General features: G+C 43.6%; 1 protein-coding gene across 1 annotated transcript in view; it reads left to right on the forward strand.

Moving 5' to 3' along the window:
• LOC138756977 (putative pre-mRNA-splicing factor ATP-dependent RNA helicase DHX32) overlaps nucleotides 1–23,506 on the forward strand; it is a 93,210-nt gene that overhangs the window by 61,881 nt on the left and 7,823 nt on the right. The window contains exons 9-11 of the mRNA XM_069923504.1: nucleotides 6,486–6,611; nucleotides 14,537–14,727; nucleotides 17,504–17,694. Of these exons, the coding sequence (XP_069779605.1) occupies nucleotides 6,486–6,611; nucleotides 14,537–14,727; nucleotides 17,504–17,694 (508 nt within the window). The remainder of the gene's footprint in view (nucleotides 1–6,485; nucleotides 6,612–14,536; nucleotides 14,728–17,503; nucleotides 17,695–23,506) is intronic.

Consider the following 23,506-nt stretch of genomic DNA (forward strand, 5'->3'; position numbering starts at 1 on the left):
TTTTGTAAAAAAAATGCTTTCTGTTTTTAATTTGAGTTCCAACAAGTTCAATTTTACTTTTAACATTGAAAGAAAAAAAGTGAGGATGAAATTGTGAGCACTTGGGGTACGTAACAATATGCACGTGGGGTACGTCACAATGTGCACGTGGGGTACGTCATAATGTGCACGTGGGCTATGTCACAATGAGCACGTGGGCTATGTCACAACGTACACGTGTGGTCCGTCACAACCTGCATGTGGGGTCCGTCACAACGTGCATGTGGGGTCCGTCACAACGTGCATGTGGGGTCCGTCACAACGTGCATGTGGGGTCCGTCACAATGGCTGACCCCACGAAAGCCTTTCTTCCAGTAGCTCAGCCATCACGGCTTCCCTTAAACTTGTTTACCTCAAAGTTGTGGACACTTTAAACTCTATCTGAATCAATGTTCCTATTATCATATCACTTACTTGCTTCAGCAATTTTATTCCCTATCTTTGAGTCTCTCTGAAATACTTCACACAGCAAATTTGAATCTTGAAGGGCTTCCTCTCCTGGCTCATGTCCCTCACATTGAAAATTGATTTTAAAACCAAGTTAGAGAAGTAATGCAAGAAACTGAATGGACTTGTTCAAAATAGGTCCTTGGCTCTTGAACTGAAGATGGGTAGCAGTTTCAGATTTATTGTCAGAGTAAATGCATAACATCACATACAACCTTGAGATGCTTTTGTTTTTGCAGGCCTGGCTGAATTGCTACATTGGTAATGCAAAGCACAGCATATACATGTAAACTAATAAAGAACTAAACAGATAGCAAATGTAAACAAACTATGCAATATAGAGAGAATTTTTTAAATGATCAATGAAATGCACAAGTAAGAGTCCTTAAATGAGTCTCTTATTGAGTTTGTTGTTGATGAGTCTGATGGTGGAGGACAGAACCTGGTGGTGTGAGTCATGTGGCACCTAGACCCTCTGATGAAGGTAATGAGTTTGTTGTCATACACATAAATACAACTTCTCAGTTGCTGTAGCTGAACAGGTAGTTTTTATTTAAAAAAAAAACACCCTGAATAGCATGCATTCAGTTGCTCCAGTCAAGAAGGATAATAAATATGAAAGCGAGATGGATAATAAATATGAAAGCGAGATGGATAATAAATATTCACGGTTACAAATAGAGCAAGAGGGAAAAACTAGTGGTGTTTCAGTTGTGTAGTCAGGTCTTTTAGTGGTGCTTCTGTGGTTTATGATTAGATGATAAGGAAGGGGCAAGGAGGACCTGTTGGTTGACAGTTGGTAAAAAGCAGAAATGCTGGAGGAACTCAACAGGTCTCGCAGCATCCGGAGGAGGTAAAGAAATGTAGCCGACGTTTCAGGCCTGAGCCCTTCTTCAAGGCGTGCTTCAAGGATCTCCTCAGTTGTTAATTTGGAAAGAGTTTAAATTGGTGTACAAAGCTAAGGAACAACTAGAAGGCAAGTATTTTAATTTCATAGCAGTGGTGGCTTCTACTCCCTGCCATCCTCCTGGCCAATATGCAGTCCTTGGAGAACAAACTCTATGAACTCTGATTCAGATTTCAACATCAGAGAGACATCCAGGGAGTGCTGTGTGATGTGCTCTGCAGAAAAATGTTTAAACGAGGACATTCCGGACATGGTGCTGCAGCCTATGGGCTATACCCTCCACTGCGTTGGCATCAGGAAAAACCAGGGGAGGTGGTGTTTGTGTTATCATCATTTCATCATGATATACAGGCGTGATGGTTATGTCCAAGTCCTGCTTGCCCCCAATCTGGAACATCTACCATTCTACCTGCTGAGGTTGTTCACTGCCATCATTCTGAATATTTTATTTTTACTTCCTTCTGTACCTCCCTCCCCTATACAATTGATGAAGCAATCAATAAACTTATATTAATACAGAATCAATTAACTACCTTTCTTCATTATATTTAAAAAAAACACACACACACGATGTCTGTGTCATCTTCTTTACAATTAGGAAGAATTAACCAATCAATATAATTCAAATAAGGTTTCCTTATTTCCATCATTCTGGTTGCAGTATACATTCTGCCCCAGGCTAACATCAGGCTGACACTGGAGGGATGAGCACTGTGATTTGCAGCCATAAGACAGCACATCCTGATGCCTTCCTGATCTTTGTAGGGGACTTCAGTCAGGCCAACCAGAAGACTAACGAACCACCACCAACACATCACATGCAAGACCAGAGGATCCAACATACTTGGCCACTGCTGCACCATCATGAAGAACACCTACCGAGCCACACCCTGACGGCACTTCGGCAAGTCTGAGCACTTGGCTGTACTTCTTCTCCCGATGTACAAGCAGAGACTGAACACCGCAGCACCAGTAGTGAAGACAGCACAAGTCTAGTCAAGGGAGGCAGGGAAGCATCTGCAGGTCTGCTTTGAATCGGTGGAGATCGATTCAGGAACTCATTCTAAGGCTTGAATGAATGCAACATGTGTCACTGACTTCATAAGACCTATCTAGATGAGTGTGTGCCTATGCACACTTATCGGGTGTTCCCCAACCAGAAAGCTTTGGATGAAACAGAGTATTTGCAATCTACTGAGGGCGAGAACAAAGGTGTTTAAGGCTTGGGATCCAGATCTCTACAAGAAGTCCAGGTACAATCTGCGGAAGGCTATCTCTGAAGCAAACTGGCAAAATTCCAAAGTAAACTAGAGACAGGTACACACCAGCTACGGCAGGGAATGCAGGCCTCAGGATTTCCCCGAGGGCTCCAGCTTCCCCCCACTGTTCAAAACATTCTGGCAGTGTAGGTTAATTGGGTGTAAATTGGGCGGCGTGGACTCGTGGACTGAAATGGCTTATTACCAGGCTGTATGTCTAGATGGCTGTGATGCTTCATTATCTAATGAGCTGAACACCTAATGCTGGCTTTGAGAAGAAGAGCCCAATAGTGCCGACTAGAGTCCATGAAGACCCTGTGATACCTGTCTCTGAGGCTGAGGTCAGAAAATCATTTGAGAGAGTGATCCCTCGCAAGTCATCAGGCCCTTTTGGTGTACCTGGCAGGGTCCTGAAAATCTGTGCCAACCAACTAGCTGGAATGTTCACTGACATTTTCAACCTCTCATTGCTGCAGTCAGAGGTTCCCACCAGCTTCAAAAGGGCATCAATCGTCCAGTGCTGAGGAGAGTTGTATGAACTGCCTCAGTGACTATTGCCCAAAAACACTAACATCTTGTCCCATAGATCCTCAGGTAAGGGTCTTGGAAGTTCTAGTTCCCAAGCCTTTTTAATCTTTTAAAGTACTGGATGTAATTTTAATAATCTATCGTATATAATTCCAATTAACCCTTTCTGAAAAGGTTTCAATTGAAGAATATTATCAACTAGATCTGGTGAATATACAAATGAAAAATCCAGTAAGATGGTTTTTAGGAAATTTTTAGACTCTAAATATCTAAAAAAAAGAGAATTTGGTAAGTTATATTTACTTGCAAGCTGTTCAAAAGATATTAAGTTTGCAAAACAATACCTTTGATTTTCCATATTGAGAAAGATTGATCAATTAATGATGGTCGAAAAAAATAATTGTGAGAGATAACACTAGAAAAGACAAAGATTTGTTTTAGATTAAGAAATTTTTTAAATTGCAACCAGATTCGCAATGTATGTTTGTGTATTGGATTAGATATATTCCTACTGATCTTGGAAAAGCTAAATGGAAGAGAGGCACTCAGTAATAAGAGGCCACTGAATACTGCTGTACAGATTTCAATTCTAAATCTGTCAGAATAAAAAAAAAATCCACAAATTTAAAGAGCAAATATTAGCAGCCCAAAAATAAAATCTAAAATTAGGTAAGGCCATACCTTCACCTTTTTTCAAATTTTGTAAATGAAATTAATAAATAGACTGAGACTTTGCAATCAACCCTGATACCAGTAGCACTGTGATTTTACAATATAGAATTTCAAATTTAGACGTACAGTGCCGTAACAGGCCGTTCCGGCCCACAAGCCTGTTCTGCCCACCTAATGACCGACAACCCTCTTACGATTTTGAAGGGTGGGAGGAAACTGGAGCACCCAGCAGAAACCCATGCAGTCTATGGGGATCCTTCCAGATTTGAACCTGGATTACTGGTACTGTAACAGCATTGCTCAAAAATTCAAAATGGGCTGTGACCATGACCAGAGTGTGTTTCATCCTTGAACAATTGATGTAGTAGATTCCATGTAATTTTCTATTAACAGAGGTGCAAAAAGAAGAATTTCTGTGGCATAGAGGTGGGGAGCTGGTGCAATGGTGTGTGGCAGAAAAGACAAAAATGTTGTCTACAGTTTTTTTCTGGGGAAGGGAAAGAAACAGACTATCCAAACTCCATACATAAAAGTGCTGGAGAACTCAGCAGGTCATTCATCATCCATAGAAAATAAAAGGCAGTCCTATTTTGGGCCTGACCCCGTTTTCAAGAATGTGGAAAATCGGCAGACCCATGAAGAAAATTGTGGGGGAGGGGAAGAGGAGGGAGAGATGAAGGAGCAGGAGTGCCTGCTAACAGGTGAGAGGTCATAGTGGGTATACTTGGGAAGATAGAAGCTGAGGTGATAGAGGAAAGGGTAGCTCTTGATGAAAGGAAGGGAAGGGACTTTGGAGCTGGAGTAAAGGAGACAGAGGGTTAGGGAAAGAGAGACTGGAGTGGATTTAATGGAAATTGGAGGTCAATATTGATGGTTTCTGGCTAGAGAATGCCATATGAAATATAAGGTATTGTTCCACCAATTTTCCAAATGGTTTGTGTCAGTGTGGTTGTTCCCAACGGCTCCAGCTGTTTAGACCTGAATTCCCCTAGCTAGGTCTCAAGCCATATGTGCAAATGGGTAGATTCTATTGACAGAAGTGTTAACAGAACAATTTCTTTGGCATTGAGATAGCAGTAGTTTGGAACTGTGTGATGGTGGGCTGCAGTGTTCAAGGACAACAGCTTCTCCAATGTCAGAAAGGCATTGTAGACTTCTGGAAGAGCTAGAGCTCACTTCTCAGCAACATCAAAAGATATGAGGTGGAGTTAGTTGGTGGGAACATCTCCAGTGACTTGTCCCAGTCCAGCCATGTCAATGCACGGCCATGAAAGCACACTCAGAATCCTGAGGAAATTTGGGATATCACCTGCATTCCTCAACAACTTACACAGGTACACCATTGAAAGAATCCAATCAAGGTGCATCACCGCAGGGACTCTACGTACTACCCTTGAGCACTCCAACCTGCAAATGGCCAAAACAGATCTACAGCAGATACTGTATCCCTGGTGCCACACTCAGCCCCTGGACACTTGGGCAACAGGAACAACTATATCAGACTACTATTTATTGACTTTAGCACGTACCAAATGAACATGACCCCAATGTTCATGAGCATGGTCTCAGTGCCCTCTGGATTTATAACTTCGTATCTTGCAGACTACAATCAATGAAGGCACCCTACTCTACTCCCTGTACACACATGAATTAAATGTAAATTTAGACGTACAGCACGGTAACTGGTTCTTCTGACTCAATTGGCCTCCAACCCCCAGTGCATTTTTGAAGGGTGGGAGGAAACTGGAGGAAGCCCACAAAGACATAGGGAGAAGGTACAAACTCCTTACAGACAAATTCAAACCTTCGTCGCTGGCGCTGCGATATGACCTGGTGGCAAGTGATATCTTGAGGCACACGTGAATTTTTTTCCTAAATGAGGGAAAGAAGAGTGCGGTTGGGGTGGGATGCCTTTTAATACGCAAGCTGCTTTTCCGAGACACTGGGAAGTGAGTGTGATGGTTTGAGCCACGTTCACAGCTCGAAGATGAGATGTTAACTGAATGAAGCAGTACTAGTTGGAATAAAGGGGTCATACACAGAACCCTAGCTTGTTTACAACTTGTGTTCAAGATGCAAAAGACATTCAGGATTGCTTTATTGTCATGTAATAGTGCAGAACATGTAATATTACACAAAAATGTCTTCTTGCCTTAAGGCAGAGAAAGAGTTGCCTGAAAGAGGAGCAAAAGGGAGTCACTGAGTATCTGTGGATTTGTCTAAAGTGTCCACACAGCCTCTGTCGCTGTACAGACTCCTGGCGAATTAAACGGCAACCTGAGCTACAGATCTAATTCTCTGACACGTTCAGGCAGCCTTCAGTGCCTAGGGCCCTTCTTGCCCTCAGCACCCTCTTGAATCCTGGCTCCGATTCGTTGTTCCCTTGGGCCAGTCTCCAGCAGCTCATGGAGGCCCCCCCCCCCCACCACAAGTTGCCCACAACATGTGGGTCCTTCAGCCACTGTGCTGCCGTGGTCACCACCTGAGGAATAAATGGCCCATCTCTCACATCTGTTTGGCCATGTATCCTCCATTAAGACATTCCAATGCTTGAAACTGTCTATGAAGCATTGGCAATTGACCGATATTTTGAAAGGCATATTAATGACACGGATTATTTGTGTTTTCTCCAGCATCACCATGTTTTGTTGTGCCATCAAAGCATTTGGAGGAATCTGCAGCAATTCGTAGAAGGGTTCTTCTGCACCCTGAGGGAGATCATTTTACACTGATCAATGTCTATAATGCCTTCAAACAGCGTAAGTGTCAATTATGCTATTGAAAATGTATCGAATACTAATTATTTTCCCTCTTTCCACCTCTCATAAACTTGCAATTGTGCCAAAAGTTACTTAATTAAACTTGAGTGACCTTCAGTGTGCATATTTATGTCTGTGGCGATTTTGGACTGCATACTTGGGCAGAAGGGAGCATCTTTCTGATTTCAGATGCCTTGCCATTCCTTCATCTGGGCTATGGTCCGTCGAGTCCGTCCCGCCATTCGATCATGGGCTGATCCATTCTCCCACAGTCCCACTACCTGGCCTTCTCCCCATAAACCTCAAAGCCCTGCCTGATCAAGAACCTATCAATCTCTGCCTTAAATTGACTTGACCTCCACAACTGCCTGTGGCAACAAATTCCACAGATTCACTACCCTTTGACTAAAGAAGTTTCTCAGCATCTCTGTTCCAAGCGGACACCCTTCAATTCTGAACTTGTGCCCTCTTGTCTTAGACTCTCCCACCATGGCAAACAATCTTTTTACGTCTACTCTTGTCCATGCCTTTCAACATTCAAAATCTTTCAATGAGACCCTTCTTCGTGCTCCAAAACTCCAAATAATATAAGACAAAAGTGGTCAAACGGTCCTCCCTATGATAACCCTTTCATTCCTGGAATCATCCTTTTTAACCTTCCTTTGAACCCTCTCTGTCATCAGCACATTTGTTCTAAGCTGAGGAACCCAAAACTGCTCACAATGTTCCAAGTGAAGTCTCACCAATACTTTGTAAAGCTTCACATCACATCCCTGCTCTTCATATGCTATTCCTCTTGAAATGAACGCCAGGATTGCATTTGGTGCCTTCACCTCCAACTCAACTTGCAAATTTACCTTCAGGGTATCTTTTGCATCTAGGAATTTTCAATTTTCTCTCCAATTAGAAAATGGTCTTCACACCTTCTACCAAAGGGCATAACCAAATACGTTCTATCATTGTATTGGATTTGCCACTTCTCTGCCCATTCTCCTAGTTTGTCCTTCTGCACCCTCCATGTTACTGCCACACTAGCTACTCCTCCACCCACCTTTGTATCATCTGACAAAGCCATTCATTCCACAATTGATATCCAACATGATAGGGCAGTATGGTTAGCCTAGCAGTTAGCGCCATGCTATTACAGCCCATAGACCCATGTCTGTAAGGAGCTCTCCATGTCTGCATTGGTCTCCTCTCAGCGATCTGGTTTCTTTCCAGCTTCCAAAAATGTACAGGGTTGAAGGTAAATTGTGGTATTTGGGCGGCATGTTCCTCGTAGGCTTGAAGGGCCTGTAACTGTACTGTTTGTCTAATTGTTTAAAAAAATGAATAGAAGCAGCCCCAACATTGATACGTGTGGAACGCCACTAGCAACTGTTCGGCTCTCTGCTTTCTGCCAATCAGCCAATGCTCTGCGCATGCTGGTTTGTTTCCTGTTGTGGTCCATATGGGCTCTTACCTTGTTACACCTTGACAAAAGCGTTCTGGAAAATAGAAAAATACAGCCTGTCCTTTATCTATCCTTGCTTATCGAATACAGAGTAGAAATGGTGGATTCTGGTTATCTGAAAAGAATCGATCAGGTGATATTTGTGAATGGAATAGAAATGGATCTTTCATTAGTATCATCACATATTACAGTTGTACAGTAAAGAGTCAAAAAGCAAAAGAAACAATAACTGCAGAAATGTGGCATAACCTGGCAGTCCTTAAGACGTTGCAATGACTGGTTAACTGGTTGACGTGTTCAGTCTTTTCCTCCCATTTCCCTCTCTCTGGTCCTTTGTAAATTGATAAGCATCTGCAATATAAAGGTCCACAATTGAAATTTGTATACTTCCCCTTTCAGTGACTTCTGTTTTAAAAACAAGTCTGTTTTATGCTTGTTTTGATTCCATTCAAAGTCAGAAAACTTCTCTTTGTTATTGCAGAAAATTATGGAACTGGATGACCTTAGTTAGTAATCCCAATGATTAAGCTTTGGTCAGAGTGCGGTCTGCATCTGGACATCGTTGCCAGAGAAGACTTGAGAATCACATTACAATGATCGAAAGACATCTGGACAGATTTATGGTTAGGAAGGGCTTGGAAGGATATGGACTAAATGAAGGCCAAATGAGATGAGCCCAGAAGAGTTGGACCAAAGGGCCTCCTCTTTGTCGTAAGACTTTATGGGATGTCCTAACAGAACATAATGATAAAATAAGAAAATTATTGGTCATGATCTTACATTTCTACTCCACCATTCAACATTAACGTGGCTGATCTGACCTAAAGTCCTGCTTCCTTGATCATTTAAAAATGTATCTACCTCCACTTCAACAGCTTATAATAATGTAAGCTGGGGTGGAGATTTCCCTCAGCTGGAAGAAATTGCCTCATATTTTAAGTAATCAGCCTAATCAGCCCTGTAGTATGAGACCATGTCTACCGCTTCGAATCTCTCACCAGTGAATACATCTCCAGATTTGCTCTGTCAGAATCTTGAATGTTTCAAATGCAACTTGTTTAGCCACTCTACATAGGACAATCCTAATTCCCTTCAGGAATTAGCCTGATCAATCTTCTTCAGGCACCTACAGGGCAACTATATCCAGTCCTATGTAAGGGAACCAAAACTCTACACAGGTGCAACGTCGATAACACTGTGCACAGAGAAAGAAGCTTCCAAGCTCCAATTCCTTTGTCATGAGGAGGCCCAATATGTCACTTGTTGGTTTTCTTGAAATTCATTCATGACTCAACAATCTCCGCTTCACTCATTTGTTGTTCTTTTTTCAACCTGGTGAGGTCTATGAGTCCAGCAGTCCTTGCATGCAAGGGACATGCAAAAAAGTTCAAAACGTGACTACTTTAATATAATGCACATACCATTGCTATTTTCCAAATAGTATGGTGCCTTGAAATGAGGGCACTGTGTCTAAAAAGTGCTGTAATTTCTACATGGTCAAACAAAAATGTATACAAATGCCCTTCTATAAAATCGCCTACAATCACAACTTCGTTTCCTGCAGCTGTTTGCACTCTCTCTACAGATTTGCTCCTCCAATTGTTGCTGACTATTGAGCAGTCTGATGAGTGAGGTGATGCCTATCCCATTCCTCATCTCTACCCATATGGCCTCAGTAGACGAGCCCTCTGGTCTGTCCTCCCAGACCAAAGCTATGATATTTTCCCTGGCGAGCAATGCCCCTCTTCCCCCTTTCATCCCACCCACTCTATCGCGTCTGAAACAACGTAACCCCAGAACATTGAGCTACCAGTCCTGCCCCCCCCTGTAACCAAGTTTCACTAATAACCACAGTGTCACAATTCTATATGCCAATCCACGCTATTAAGTACGTACGCCTTTCCAACAATGTTCCTTCCATTGAAATAGTTGCACCTGAGAGCATTTCCATTATGTGCAAACCATTGACTCCTGACAGTGCATGCAATTTTCACATCATCTTTTCCTTCCTCCACTCCTCTCTCTGCTCTGGCATCCTGATTCCCATCTCCCTGTATATCTAGTTTAAACCCACCAGAGCAGCACTAGCAAACCTTCCCTCAAGGATATTAGTCTCCTTCCAGTTCAGATCCAAACCATCCCTTCAGAGCAGGTCCCACCTTCCCTGGAAGAGCCGAATGATAGAGAAACTTAAAGCCCTCCCTCCTGCAACATGTCTTTAGCCACGTGTTGCATTATCCTCCTATTTCTAATCTCACTAGCACATGGCAGAGGTAGCAATCCTGAGATCACAACCCAGGAGGCCCTGTCCTTCAACCTAATGCCTAATTCTCCCTGAACTCTCCTTGCAGAGTCTCCTTGCCTTTTCCTTCCTACGGCATTGGTCCCTATATGGCTTCTCACCTCCCTCCTGAGAAAGGTGTGAATTCGATCTGAGATATCTTGGACCCTCACAGTAGAGAGGTAACATACCATGCAGGATTCTCGATCCCTTCTCCAGAACCTCTTATCTGACCCCCTTACTATGGAATTCCCCCATCACAACAGCTCACCTCTTCTCCTTCCTTCCCTTCATAGCCACAGGACCAGACTCTGTGCCAGAGTTCTGATCACCAAGACGTCCCTGGTAGGTTGTTCCCTTCCTTCACACCCTCCCCCCACCTCCCAAACAACAGAATCCAAAATGATATACTTGTTATTGATGGGATGGTCACAGAGGTACCCTGCACTGTCTAGCTTTTTCCCTTTCTTTCTCCTGGCTGTCACCCAGCTACCTTCCTCCTGCATCTTGGGTGTAATTGTATCTCTGTTCCTCCTGTCTATCACCCCATCAGCCTCCTGAATGATTCGGAGATGAAAGAACTCCAGCTCCAATTCTCTAACTCAGTTTGTCAGGAGCCGCAGTTGGATCCACTTCTCGCAGATGAAGTCATAGGGGATAGTGTTGGCTTCTCTGACAATCCACATTCTGCCCTGGCTGTTATTCCCATTAAACTATAAAATAGGAAAAAAGTTAGAAAAACCTATCCTTTTTTTGCCTCAACTCCGAAGCCTCTGCTCACCGAAGCCTTCTGAAGCAAAGCCTCAAATTCACGTTCCTACACACTGGCAGCTCCCGTGATGGCCTGCTCTGTTTTAGTGCCGGCTTTATTTTTATTTGTTCCTGCTCCTGATTACCTTTCTCTCTCTGCTAGTTGATTGGTCCACTGCTAATGCGCCGAGACCCATGAAATGCGCCTTGTTTTAAACTCTTTTCCCCAACCTCATTCAGAGCTCAAAAGAGAAAATGTAAAATTCAGCATTTAAACACTACTTGTTCTTGTATTCTTGTACTATTCCCTGATTGCATTTTGTTTTGAGGCGGGCGCTTCCTTTTATCTCTATCGAGTCTGCTGTCTCTTGCACGCCCATGCCCCCTCTCGCGCACATGCGCCCTCGCTCCCCGGCGCCCTCACCCTCTCTACCCTGCAACCTCTCAACACACCGTCTCCCGCTTTCTCCCTGTGCCCGCTCCCACGCTCCCCCTTTCCCTGTACCCTCGCCCTCTCTCTCCCATGTTCTCCCCGTGCCCTCTCGCTCTCCCCCGCTCTTCTCAGTCTCTCCCTGTGACCTCTTCCCGCACTCTTTTCCCTTCTGCTCGGGTCCTCTCCCCCTCACTCCACGCCCACTCCCCCTGTGCCTTCGCCCTCTATCCCCCCACCCCCCCCGCCTGCTTGTCCCCCCCTCCCCGCATGCATGCCCTGCCTGCTCCATTGTCCCTCTGTTGTCTCTGCCCTCTCCCCGCATCCCCTCCCTCTCCCCCTCCTTCTCTCCCCCCGCGCCCCCTCCCCCCGCGCCCCCTCCCTCTCTCCCCCCCCCTGCACCCCCTACCCCCAAGCCCCCTCCCCGGCACCTCCCCCTCTCCCTCTTTGCTTTATGGTTTCCACTTCAGTTTTATTTATCAGGATTGCAGCTGCTGTTTGGCATTTATGGTAGTCTGGGTACCTAAAATAGAAATTCATTCTGATACCCAAAGTGTTGTTAATCAAGTTAATTAAGCTCTTCACTGTTTATATATATCGTAAGTAGAAAGTGTGTGCACTATATCAAGATTTAATGGTGCTCATCTCAGAAGCAACACACTTCAATTTTGTAATTCCTTTTGGCAAACCAATTCAAAATCTCACACTTTGAGTAACAAAAAATCTACTGCTTGTTCTTATAGATTTATGTTTCAGTCATCTCTTTTGTTTTGTGTTCTTATGGTTCTAACAGCAGCAGATCTGAACAGTAAAAAATTATTCGACATGCAGTACCACCATCTGACTGGTCAGCGTGGTCGAGGTGTGCAAACTGACTGCCTTTGTGTCCTATATTTCTGAGCTTGTAGTTCACTCCTGATAACTTTTGCTTAATTTATCATGAAATCATCCCTGGATTAAATGGACTTGATTGGCTGACAAAGTAAAAAGTATAGAGGCCATGTATCTCAGAGACAATGGCGTGATCCTGTTTAGGCCTTCCTTAACCTTCAACTTTAATAAATATATTGCTTTTGAATATAAACCTACTTCCTATTTCTATCAGTGTTTTCCTCAATAATGCTTCTGCATCAGAAAAGGTGCTATTTATTTTTGTGTAATAAAACAGAAATGTAATATTACATCAAGTTGCCTTTAGTCTGTCATAAGGCAGACAAAAGCCCCTTTTACACAGCCACTTCAATGCGGGAATGTTGCGCCTTTATTGCACCACACCTGTAAAAGGTACAAACGTGGAATGGGGGGGGCCTTACAGCTGGCTTCGGAGGTAGTAACAGCGGCAAATCAACATCTGTGTAAAAATAGCAATCCAGCAGCCCGGGACCAGGATGGGAAAAGATATAAGACAACCGCCCCCCCCCCCCCCACCCATTTCAGTGGGGAATATTAAGATTTTTTTTTAATGTATTTGCAGGTAAGCATTTAAAACTTGGACAAAACAATGACCTAGGACAACAGAAAAAAATCTATTTAATAATAATCCTGCTGTAATTTACAAGAGAAAACAAAAACAGATGAGCTGCAGCAGAAAACATTTTATAAAAACAAACTACAACTCTCGGTCCCCAGGGTTATCCTGCTGCCTGCTTTCTCTCGACAACCCGCTGTCACACTTTCTCCCATTGGCCTGCTGTCCCGCTCTCTCCCGATGGCCCGCTGTCATGCTCTCTTCTGGCAGTCCACTGTCCAGTGACTGCTGTCCAGCTCTCTCCCAGCGACCCACCGTCCAACTCCCTCCCAGCAGCCCTCTGTTGGTCCCCGCACTGGTCTCACTGTCCTTCTCTCCTGGGGGGGAGAGCAGGGCGGTGGAACCAGTGTGGGAACTGGCAGCGAGCCACCGGGAGAGTCTCCCACCACCCCACTACCCCCAACAAGTCCACCACCAGCATGGAGGTGATGCTAGTAAGCCATGCAGTATTTTTGAGCCATTTTTTTGGGGAAATAAATGGGATTTATATGCTGTCAAATACATCACACTAGACATTGACGCTGTTGTGTTACACATCCTGCCTCTTTTGTTCCCGAAATGCCGACTTGCTGTGTAAAATGACACACTGGCCCTGCATTATGCTGGCATTGTTTGGTTCACTGTAAAAAAACAATGCTGGGTCTTCTTTAAGGCAGTGTTGCTGGATTTCTGGGTAAAAAGGACTAAAGATTCATCATTTTCTTTCCACTCACGTCCCACCTTAAGTAATCCCTTACGGATCACAGAGCACCAATGGCATAGGGATTACTTAAGGTGGGACGTGAGTGGAAAGGAGAAGGTTGAGAACCACTGGTCTAGAGTTACAGTGCCTGTGGATTCACCTTCAATGTTGCCACAGCCTCTGCAGCCACACAGGACACCAACTCAGTTCAGACCATTGCCACTTCCAAAACTCTGCCACGATGAGGAAGCCTTCAGGGCCGAGATCCCTTCAGGAGCCCTCAGCATCTTCTCAAATCCTGGTTCCGATACCTGATTCTCATGAGCCAGATTCCAGCAGCCCGAGCCTGTTGCGAGTTCTCCGACTTCAAATAATTAACAACCCTCAGCCTGTGTAGGTTCCTTGTCTGGCAAGTTGCCAACGGCTCGCCACCTGTATGTGACCCTGGCTGGTCCACCACTATGATCACCATCCTTAGGGTTGTTTCCTCTGTCTCTCCTTCTTAACAGGGGGTGTTCTCCCTATTACGGGTGCCCTGTACCAATCCCCGGAGTATGCCACATCTTGAAGCCACTGTGAAACGCAGGGGTCTCCCAACCCTGCGGTCACAGAATTTTAAATACAACACCGTTAGCTTCCTGTTTAGGATCCACAATAAGCCACAACATTTTTCTGCCATTTAAAATCTCTTAAAGTTGATGTTCTTCCTTGTTACTTTCTGCATTGTGCGTGGAGCATTTCACTTAATCCACTCGTGGGAGGATTGTGCAATGTGATTCGACTTGTAAAATCTGCTTGCAGATTATGAAGATGAAACATGGTGTCTGAAGAATTATCTGAGTTATTCTGCTCTGAAGTTGGCAGATATAATTCGTTACGAACTTTTGGAGTTGATGCAGAGAATTGAGCTGCCAATTTCACCACCGAATTTTGGAATGGACGAAAACGTGCTCAACATAAAGAGAGCTTTGATCTCCGGCTACTTTCTTAAGGTGTGTGACCCAATTACGCTATCTAATAGTGCCTTGTGTTAATTAAGGTATATTTAATGAGCTGCATACATCGACATTTAATGCCATGTTTTCTCTCTTCATTCCAATGAGGTCTTTGTTTATTTCGTCCTCCACTATTACTTCAACCAGTGATCTTGATGTATGGATACAATTCAAAGAGTTTTATGCAGTGATCTCCACAAATGAGCCATCTCGCATACATCCAGAATTATTCCTTAATAACTCTTGATTAATCTGTCATTGAATCACAATGTAAAGTTGTTGAGCAGATTTACTGACTAGCTTAAAGACCTGGTTTCCTATTGTCATGGGTTTTGTTTGCAGCGAACTAGGCTGTCTAGAGCTTTTAAAAGCATCTCTACAGACTGTAAAGTTCAGTGATAGTAAATGTTAATCAGAGAAATTCTGCGTGATTTCATCCGTGAGTTAGTCGAAGAAAGTATAAAATTAGTTTTAGATTGGTCACAGTGTTTGAGCCACCGAAAGAAAATAGACACACATGCTGAGAGCAGTTCAGTTTATACAAATACTCATTACAAATTCTAAAGCTGATATCAAACTACAATATGCAAGCCCTTCCCAATTATACTTATCAATGCCTGGACTGGTCCCAACTGCCGAAGCGAGGCAACGACTGCACACTTGTAGTAGGTTGTCGGGGCGCCGGTAGCAGTTTCTCCACCTCCCCCGACCGGGACGTTGGCTGGACTCCAGAAGTTCTTCTTGTTGAGAGATGTTGCCACCTCTCGGAGAGTCTCCAACTTCAGCAGCGGGACCATGGCTTATATTATCCAAAAACTGCTTACCCAAGCACCTATCCCCAGCACAGCAAGAAAGATAAGCGAGCAAGCTAGCATGCTAGGCTTCTATCGAATAACACAACTTTCAGCTTATCACTTTGAATACAATGGTTTATTTTGCGTCAAGGTTAGGTCTCTGGGTAGTTTGCAACCTTTGAAAGGTCTGGAATTAGATAAATTTCAACTTGCTTTTGTATATTTAGCTTTATCCGTATTGAAAAAATGTATTGCTAATACGTGGAAGGATACAAATAGGAGTGATATTAATAGATGGCATAATGAGATGAAATATTGTTTAATAATGGAAAAAATTACATATGTTTCACGTGATAATTATAATTTTTTTCTTCATAAGTGGCTGTTATGACCAGAATATTTACATTTTGATTTACGTTGATTAGATTTTAATAGTGACTACCTCAGGCAAAGAGAGGGAATGGCCACTGTTCTCGGTGAAATACAGGAACGTCAAGCAATTCTTCCGACCAATCGTGTGTCTGACCAACTTAGAGCCACCCACCAGGAGCCCACTGAAGGGACGTGGAGAGAAAAAAAAAGTCTCCGGAATTATGAAAGGAATAGATAGACTAGACATAAACAGACTCTTTCCTCTGAGGGCAGGGGAGGTTGGAACAAGAGGCCATGAGTTAAGGGTAAGGGGGGAACACTTTAGGAGAAATATTAGAGGTGGCTTTTTCACTCAGCGAGTGGTGGCAGAATGGAATGATCTTCCGAATGAGATAGTTGCGGCAGGGTCCCTTCTGTCATTTAAGAGAAGGTTGGATGTGTACATGGAGGTGAGGGGTTTGGAGGGTTATTGGCGGAGAGCTAGTGGAGTTGTTCTAGTGAACCGGTGAGGACTCGAAAGGCCGCACGGCCTGTTTTCGCTCCGTAAATGGTTATATGTATGCTTCATTTTTCTTTATTTTTTTTTTCTCATGGCTCTCCTTAGGAGAGTTGGCTGAAGGGCCGGGGAGGGGTTCTTTTTTTTTTCCTCTCTTTTTTCTTTTATATACAATATAAAATGTAATGTTCATGATATGTTACTTATTACCTGTATCTTGAGCGAATAAATAAAGTTTAAAAAAAAAAGGTTAGGTCTCTGCCTGAAAGACTGTGACCAAAACAAGCAGGAAGATTAAATGTTCTTGGTACACAGATGTCTTTCTGTCAGACAACTGCATCTCTGGGCCCCATGGTGGAATTTAGCTTATGTCTGCTGAGTCTCAAGCAGGTTACTGATTCCCAGCCTTGCAGTTTAAATCCTCCAATACATTAGTTCATATTTCTTCATTTTAGTTTGCAACCAAGCATTAACCCTCAAGAGATAAAGATTTCAAACATTGCGTAAAGAAACTTTCCATTTAAAGGGTAGATCCATTACCTTGAGGGGACCTGCCCTGTTTTGAGACACTGCCCTCAGGAGAAAAGAGCCTCATGACAGCCAAATAATAATTGAATTTTCACAATTCAATTGATACTATTGAACAGCTTTTTTTTTTAAAGTGAAAATCATAGAGTAAATATACAAAATTGCTGGAGAAACTCGCAAGGTCCCACAGGAGGCAGAGATGTATCACCAACGTTTCGGGCCTGAGTCAAATCTTGGAAATATTCACAAACCTGGTGAGCATTAGAGAGTGAAATATTTTAGCCAAATCCTCCAACAAAATTAGAGATAGTGGCTTCCAATTTCAGTTAATGACATTCCTCCTGGGTTCAGCTACAAATATCCAAGAGCCTCCCTAAACCAGCTCTGAAGAAGCTTTTTTTTTGTTGCATGAATAGTACAGAGTTATTTGAGAAGAAAAACATCACTGAGGGTAAACTATGGGATGAGCCTACATGGTAACTATGTGCAATTCAATGGAAAGTTGAGGAGCTAAATTTATTAAATTAGTAACACAACTTTTTTCTCTTTCCCCTGTTTCCTTCCTCGTCTTACCACGCCCCAGGTAGCCAGAGATGTGGATGGATCTGGAAACTACTTAATGCTGAATCATAACCACGTGGCCCACCTTCATCCTTTGTCGTGTTATCTCACCAGAAAACCTCAGCCACGACCTCCCTCCTGGGTCCTCTATCAGGAGTTTACCATCTTTCAAGACAACTGCATCAGCATTGTCTCCGAGATTCACCCTGAAATGTAAGGCTATTTAAAATGGGTCTATCCTTCACAGCCAGTGTATGCTCACAGCAGAGGGTACTTGGGATGGGGTGAGGTGGGGTGGGGGTAAGTGGAGACAAGCTAGGGAGTGGGGAAGTGCAAATGGATCTGGGTGTACTTGTTCACCGGTCACTGCAGGTTCAGAAAGCTGTGAAGAAGGCAAATGGAATGTTGGCTTTCATAAAGAGGGGATTGGAGTCTAGGAACAGAGACGCCCTTCTGCAGTTATACAGGGCCCTGGTGAGACCCCGCTTGGAGTATTGCGTCCAGTTCTGGTCTCCAAACTTGAGGAAGGACATACTAGCTATAGAGGGTGTGCAGCGCAGATTTACAAGGTTAGTTCCAGGGATGGCAGGGTTGTCATATGCAGCAAGGCTAGAAAAACTGGACTTGTATCCATTGGAGTTTAGAAGGATGAGAGGGGACATGATTGAGGTATACAAAATCATGAGGGGGATAGACAAGGTGAAGTCTGATTACTTGTTCCCAATGATGGGGGAGACGAGGACTAGAGGGCATAGTTTAAGAATACAGGTTAGGCCCTTTAGGACGGAGATGAGAAAGCATTTTTTTACCCAGAGAAGTGTGAATCTGTGGAATGCTCTGCCACAGAGGGTGGTAGAGGCGGATTCGCTGACTATGTTCAAAAGAGAGTTAGATAAGACTCTTGTGGGTAACGGAGTTAAGGGTTATGGGGATAAGGCTGGAAAGGGGTACTGATGGTAATGATCAGCCATGTTCTAAAATGGCGGTGCTGGCCCGACAGGCCAAATGGCCTACTCCAGCTCCTATTGTCTATTGCCACATTTTCAGCAAACTTCTCCACCTGAAATCTTTTGTATCATGAGCCTCTGTGATTGCTGAGTAAAATAACTTAAAACAACAAGCATCAATGTAGGTTCGGAGTGTGTTTTTAGGGTGCATTTTTGTTGACAGCATGGCAATACATCAAGCTAATAGAACATCTAATCCGTTATCAGGTCATGCCATTTACTTGCCCCAGAACATCTAACAGCACAGGGAATAAACAGGCCCTGAGAACACAGAACATTGATCACTGCAGCACAGCTCAAGGCCCATCAGCCCCTCGATGTTGTGCTCATCTATATATTACTATAAAAAAAATGAAACCCTTCCTACCTCATAACCTTCTATTTTTTTCCATCACTGTGCCTGTTTTAGAGTCTCTTAAATACTCCTAATGTTTCAGCCTCCACCACCTCCTCTGGCAATCCATTACAGGCACCACAACTCTGTGTTTTAAAGTTATGTCTCCCATAAACTTTTCTCACTTCACTTTGTACAGGTGTCATCTGGTATTTGCTATTCCTGTCCTTGGAAAAAAATGCTGGCTCTCCACCTTATCTATGCCTCTCAGAATTTTGTAGACGTTAATTAAGTCACCTCTCATCCTTCTGAGCTCCAGAGAGAATAGCTACCTTGCCTGATAAGACTTGTTTTCCCATCCAGGCAACATCCTGGTCATCGTGGTAAATCTCGTCTGCACCCTGTCCATGGCTTCCACATCCTTCCTATAATGAGGTGACCAAATCTGAACACAATGTTCCAGGTGGGGTCTCACAAATGATTTGTAGAGTTCCAACATGACCTCTTGACTCCTGAACTCAATTCCCCGACTTATGAAGCCCAGCATCCCTTAGGCCCACCATGTCTGTGGTAACCTTGGTGCCGAGGTAAATGAATTCCATCATCCTGCAAATGATCCCTTTCATTCCTGCCTGTTACATGATGCTGATGTATCTGCTTCTCTCACCTCCCCTGACCACATGTTCCAGGGGCCTACCATTCTCTGTGTTTTTTAAAAAAAAACACTTGCCTCGCTCATCTTCAGTTTTAAATCGCCCTTTAACTACATTTTCTTTCCTTTCTTTATGACTTGCACCACTAAGCAGACATTTTTATTTTTCACAATCACTTTTGCCATCTAGTTCTCATTTCTACCCTCAGCCTAAAAATCCCATGGCATTGATCATGCATCATGTAACTTCATAACAGCATAAACAGGAAGAATCTGAAAATCTGATCTGTAGGAAACACCATTGCTAAAAACTAATAGCTTCTGTTTCTTCACCCAATTAGAATGTTGCATCAAGAGTAGACCATGTATTCGTTAGCCTCTTCTTTCATCCAGTCTGACCACTTATGACCCAACCCCACAAGCTTCTCTTAATCTCTTCACACTGCCCCTGAAAGCCGGTATTTAATTGTCTTTTTACCAGTTCGTTTCCCTATGTAAACACAACCAACACAGTATGGAGGCCATTTTCATCCTGGTGTAAAAGGCTTACCCATCTTCCCAGGACACCAACACTGTATTGCTGCAGGTCCCGCCTCCTTTTGCCCTGGAATGCTGGGTCCCTGTGTAAAAGGACCCACTGAACTGGGTTTTCTTGGTTCCTGTGATTGCTCCGACCCGACTTGGCTTTAAACACGGGTAGTTGACACACCAATTTACCGGGATCTCAGTGTGAAAGCACCTTCTGAGACAAATTCTGAGTTTCTCAGATTTAAAATTAAAACTTTGTACTGCCATCAGTTGCTTTTTTTAAAAAAAACACAAAGCTTTTCACATTTTTACCAGTTTCTGAACACAGATTTTCTTTTTCTACCTGGATAGCAGGTAGAAATTTTTAAACAATACACTGGACCTAAATTCCAAATTCATGTATTACACAAAAGTGCTGGAGAAACTCAGCAGGTCACGCAGCACGTTTCGAGCCTTAGCCCTTCCATCGGGAATTTACACTTTTGTGCATTGCACTGGACCCTCTCATCTATTTCCAAATGAATTTACCTTTGTTTATTCCATGTGTTCTCCATAATTCTTGTGAAACTTCAACCAAATATATGTGACTCAGAATCCACTTTGCTGCTCTGTGAAAGACCAATCCAAATACTATATTTATTTTGTTCTTATCATATTTATCTTTGTATTTATTGATGTTTTTCTTATTTTGTTTCCTCTTCTTCTGGACAATAAATGAAATCAAAGTTATGCAGAGCTTTTCAAAGCTCTTTTCAGTCCACACTTGGTCTCCTGTGAGGAGTTTAGAAAGCTCTGCATAACTTTGATTTCATTTATTGTCCATAGTACAGGTACACGATCCTTTATCCGGACACCTAAAATCCGGAAAGCTCCAAAATCCGGCAAGTGGGGACCGGCGGTTGGGGGAGACAGCCGAGGGACCAACGGTCGGGGCGGGCAGCCGGCCGGGTGGCTGAGGGACCAGCGGTCAGGGCAGGCGGCCGAGGGACCACGGTCGGGGGAGAAGGCCGAGGGACCGGCGGACGGGGGAGAAGGCCGAGGGACCGGCGGTCGGGGGAGACGGCCATTGGGAGAGACAGCCGGGCGACTGGAAGGGGATGGGGGTGGATAGGCAGCACAATTCGGGTGGGCTTTCCGAAATCCGGAAAAATCCGAAATTCGGAACACGCTGTCCCCCAAGGGTTCCGGATAAAGGATCGTGTACCTGTAGTATGAGCCAAAATAACTATAGCAACAGCACAGTTAACGTAGCAATTAGTGCAACACTACTACAGCGACCCAGGTTCAAATCTGCCATCGTCTGTTAGGAGTTTGTATGTTCTCCCAGTGACCTTCATGGGTTTCCTGCAGGGGCTATAGTTTCCTCCCACATTTCAAAGACGTACCAGGTTCGTAGGTTAATTGGTCATATGGGTGAACTGGACAGTGCAGCCTGGAAGTTCCTGTTTACTCTACTCTATCCCTTAAATGAAATATAAAAAGTGTAAGACCATTAACACGAACAACAACCAAGAAGAAACCGGGTGAAATAATGGCAGATGCTGGAATCTTGAGGAAACTATGAATTGGTGGAGGAACTCAGCAGATCAGAAAGTATCCACGGGGACAGGTGGTCCGTTAGCGATCTGGGTGGGACCATTTATTAAGACTTGAGATAAAGATGAGTGGAATAGACTGATTCATAGAAGATAAAATTTGACGTAGAAAAATCTGCTATTATATTTCTATGACAGTTAGCAATAGATTTATATTTCCGGTTCATTGTCACGTACCAAAATGCAGTGAAAAGCTCAGGCTTGCATGCTATCCAGACAGCTCATTACAGAAGTCGCCAAACTCCTGCACCACTGTGGGTTTAATAATTCACAGAAAACTGTGGTAAGAGTGAAGTAACAACTTAATTGTGGCAACGGGGTCAAACTGGATCTCCAGCATTATGATCAAAACAGAAATGCTGGAGAATCTCAGTAGATCTCACAACATCCATAGGGAGAGGTACAGATATATGATCGATGTTTCGGGCCTGCGCCCTTCTTCAAGGTATGGAGAAAGCAGACAGCATCTTAATGAAAGAAATGGCAGGGGGAGGAGTGCAGACCAACAGATAAAAGGTAATATTTGGATATGGACGAAAGGCCAGGAGAGAGGTGATCTAGTATTCTAATACAAGAGTTAAATCAGATTCATTTGCAGCTTCCTGCCATTCCAGGCACCACTTGGAATAATAATCCAGGTTGGGATACCGGCACAGTTGCTCCATGCCATCAGTTATAGTCCTGTTTAGAGCCGCTGCAGTGTCTGTCCTGGCCTGGTACTACCGCAGTAGTTTCCACGCTCTCTATGATTGGACAATGAGCTGGAGATTTCAACTCAAAACATTGACTGTCCATTTCTCTCCATTAATGCCACCTGACCTGCTGAGTTCCTCTCGGGTTTTTGTGCTTTTTTTTTTGTTGCTCCATATTCCAGTATTTGGAGTCTTTGGTCTCTTGAGAAAAATCTTTTTATTTTGCAGCAGGGGGTTAGAATTTGGAATGCACTGTTGGGACTGGGGATAGTTGGGGTTAGTGGAAGCTGATGTGATAATGACTTTCAAAAGGGAACTGCAGAGTGCTTTAGAACCCGCAGATGGGTGTTGCACGAGTGTGGGAGAATGGAATTAACTGGATAGTGTATTTATAGAACAAATACTAATTTACTACCTTCCATGCTTTCTCTAAAAAAACCCAACATGATTCTGATTTCACTCTAATGCCAGTTCAGGATAATTCCATCATCTGTGCCTATAAAATCCTAGTCTGTATGATCTCCACTCACTTGTCATGTTGGAAAATGCCCCCCATCAACATTTATTATTGCTTTGCATCTTGATTCCACGCCCATAATCTTCTGACAACATGAAATTTAGATGAAGGGATTTTGCGCTTGTAGGTGTGCCGCATCATAGGGTTTTCCAAAGTTCATTTGAGTATCAGTTCCTGAAAAATGTTAATGGAATTCGTCAGGTAGGGCCTTCCCCGTTCTGAGTTGGTTGATGTTTCCCTGCTTTGCAATCATACAGAGAATTTTGCTTTCATAGATTATACTGATGTCGCTCAAAAAGTACGTATTGCCTCATTTTTTAAAAATAAACATTTGTTGCCTCTACTGCTCTTAAACAGCCGGATGTTTTCAGCATGTACTTCCTTATGGCAATCATCCATGACTGCTTTTCTGCCAAAAATTAATGTCCCCCCCTTCCCTCAGGCTGTTTGAGCTGTTTAATATCCCTTCCAACTTGTGTTCAATTTAGCAATGCTGCTTGATTGAAAGAGGACACATCTTTATGTTTACCCCCCCCCCCCCCAGTCCATAAAGAGTGGTTCCTCAGTTGAGAAACAAAACCTGCAGCTGCTGGAATCTTGAGCAAGGAATGAAAAGTTGGAAGGTTGGGAGAGAAATGGTTAGTCAACGTTTTCGAGTTGAGACCCTTTATCAAAACTATTTTGAAATGATGTGCTGGCA

Source organism: Narcine bancroftii, chromosome 3 (genome assembly GCF_036971445.1).
Source record: "Narcine bancroftii isolate sNarBan1 chromosome 3, sNarBan1.hap1, whole genome shotgun sequence".
Classification (NCBI taxonomy): Eukaryota; Metazoa; Chordata; class Chondrichthyes; order Torpediniformes; family Narcinidae; genus Narcine; species Narcine bancroftii.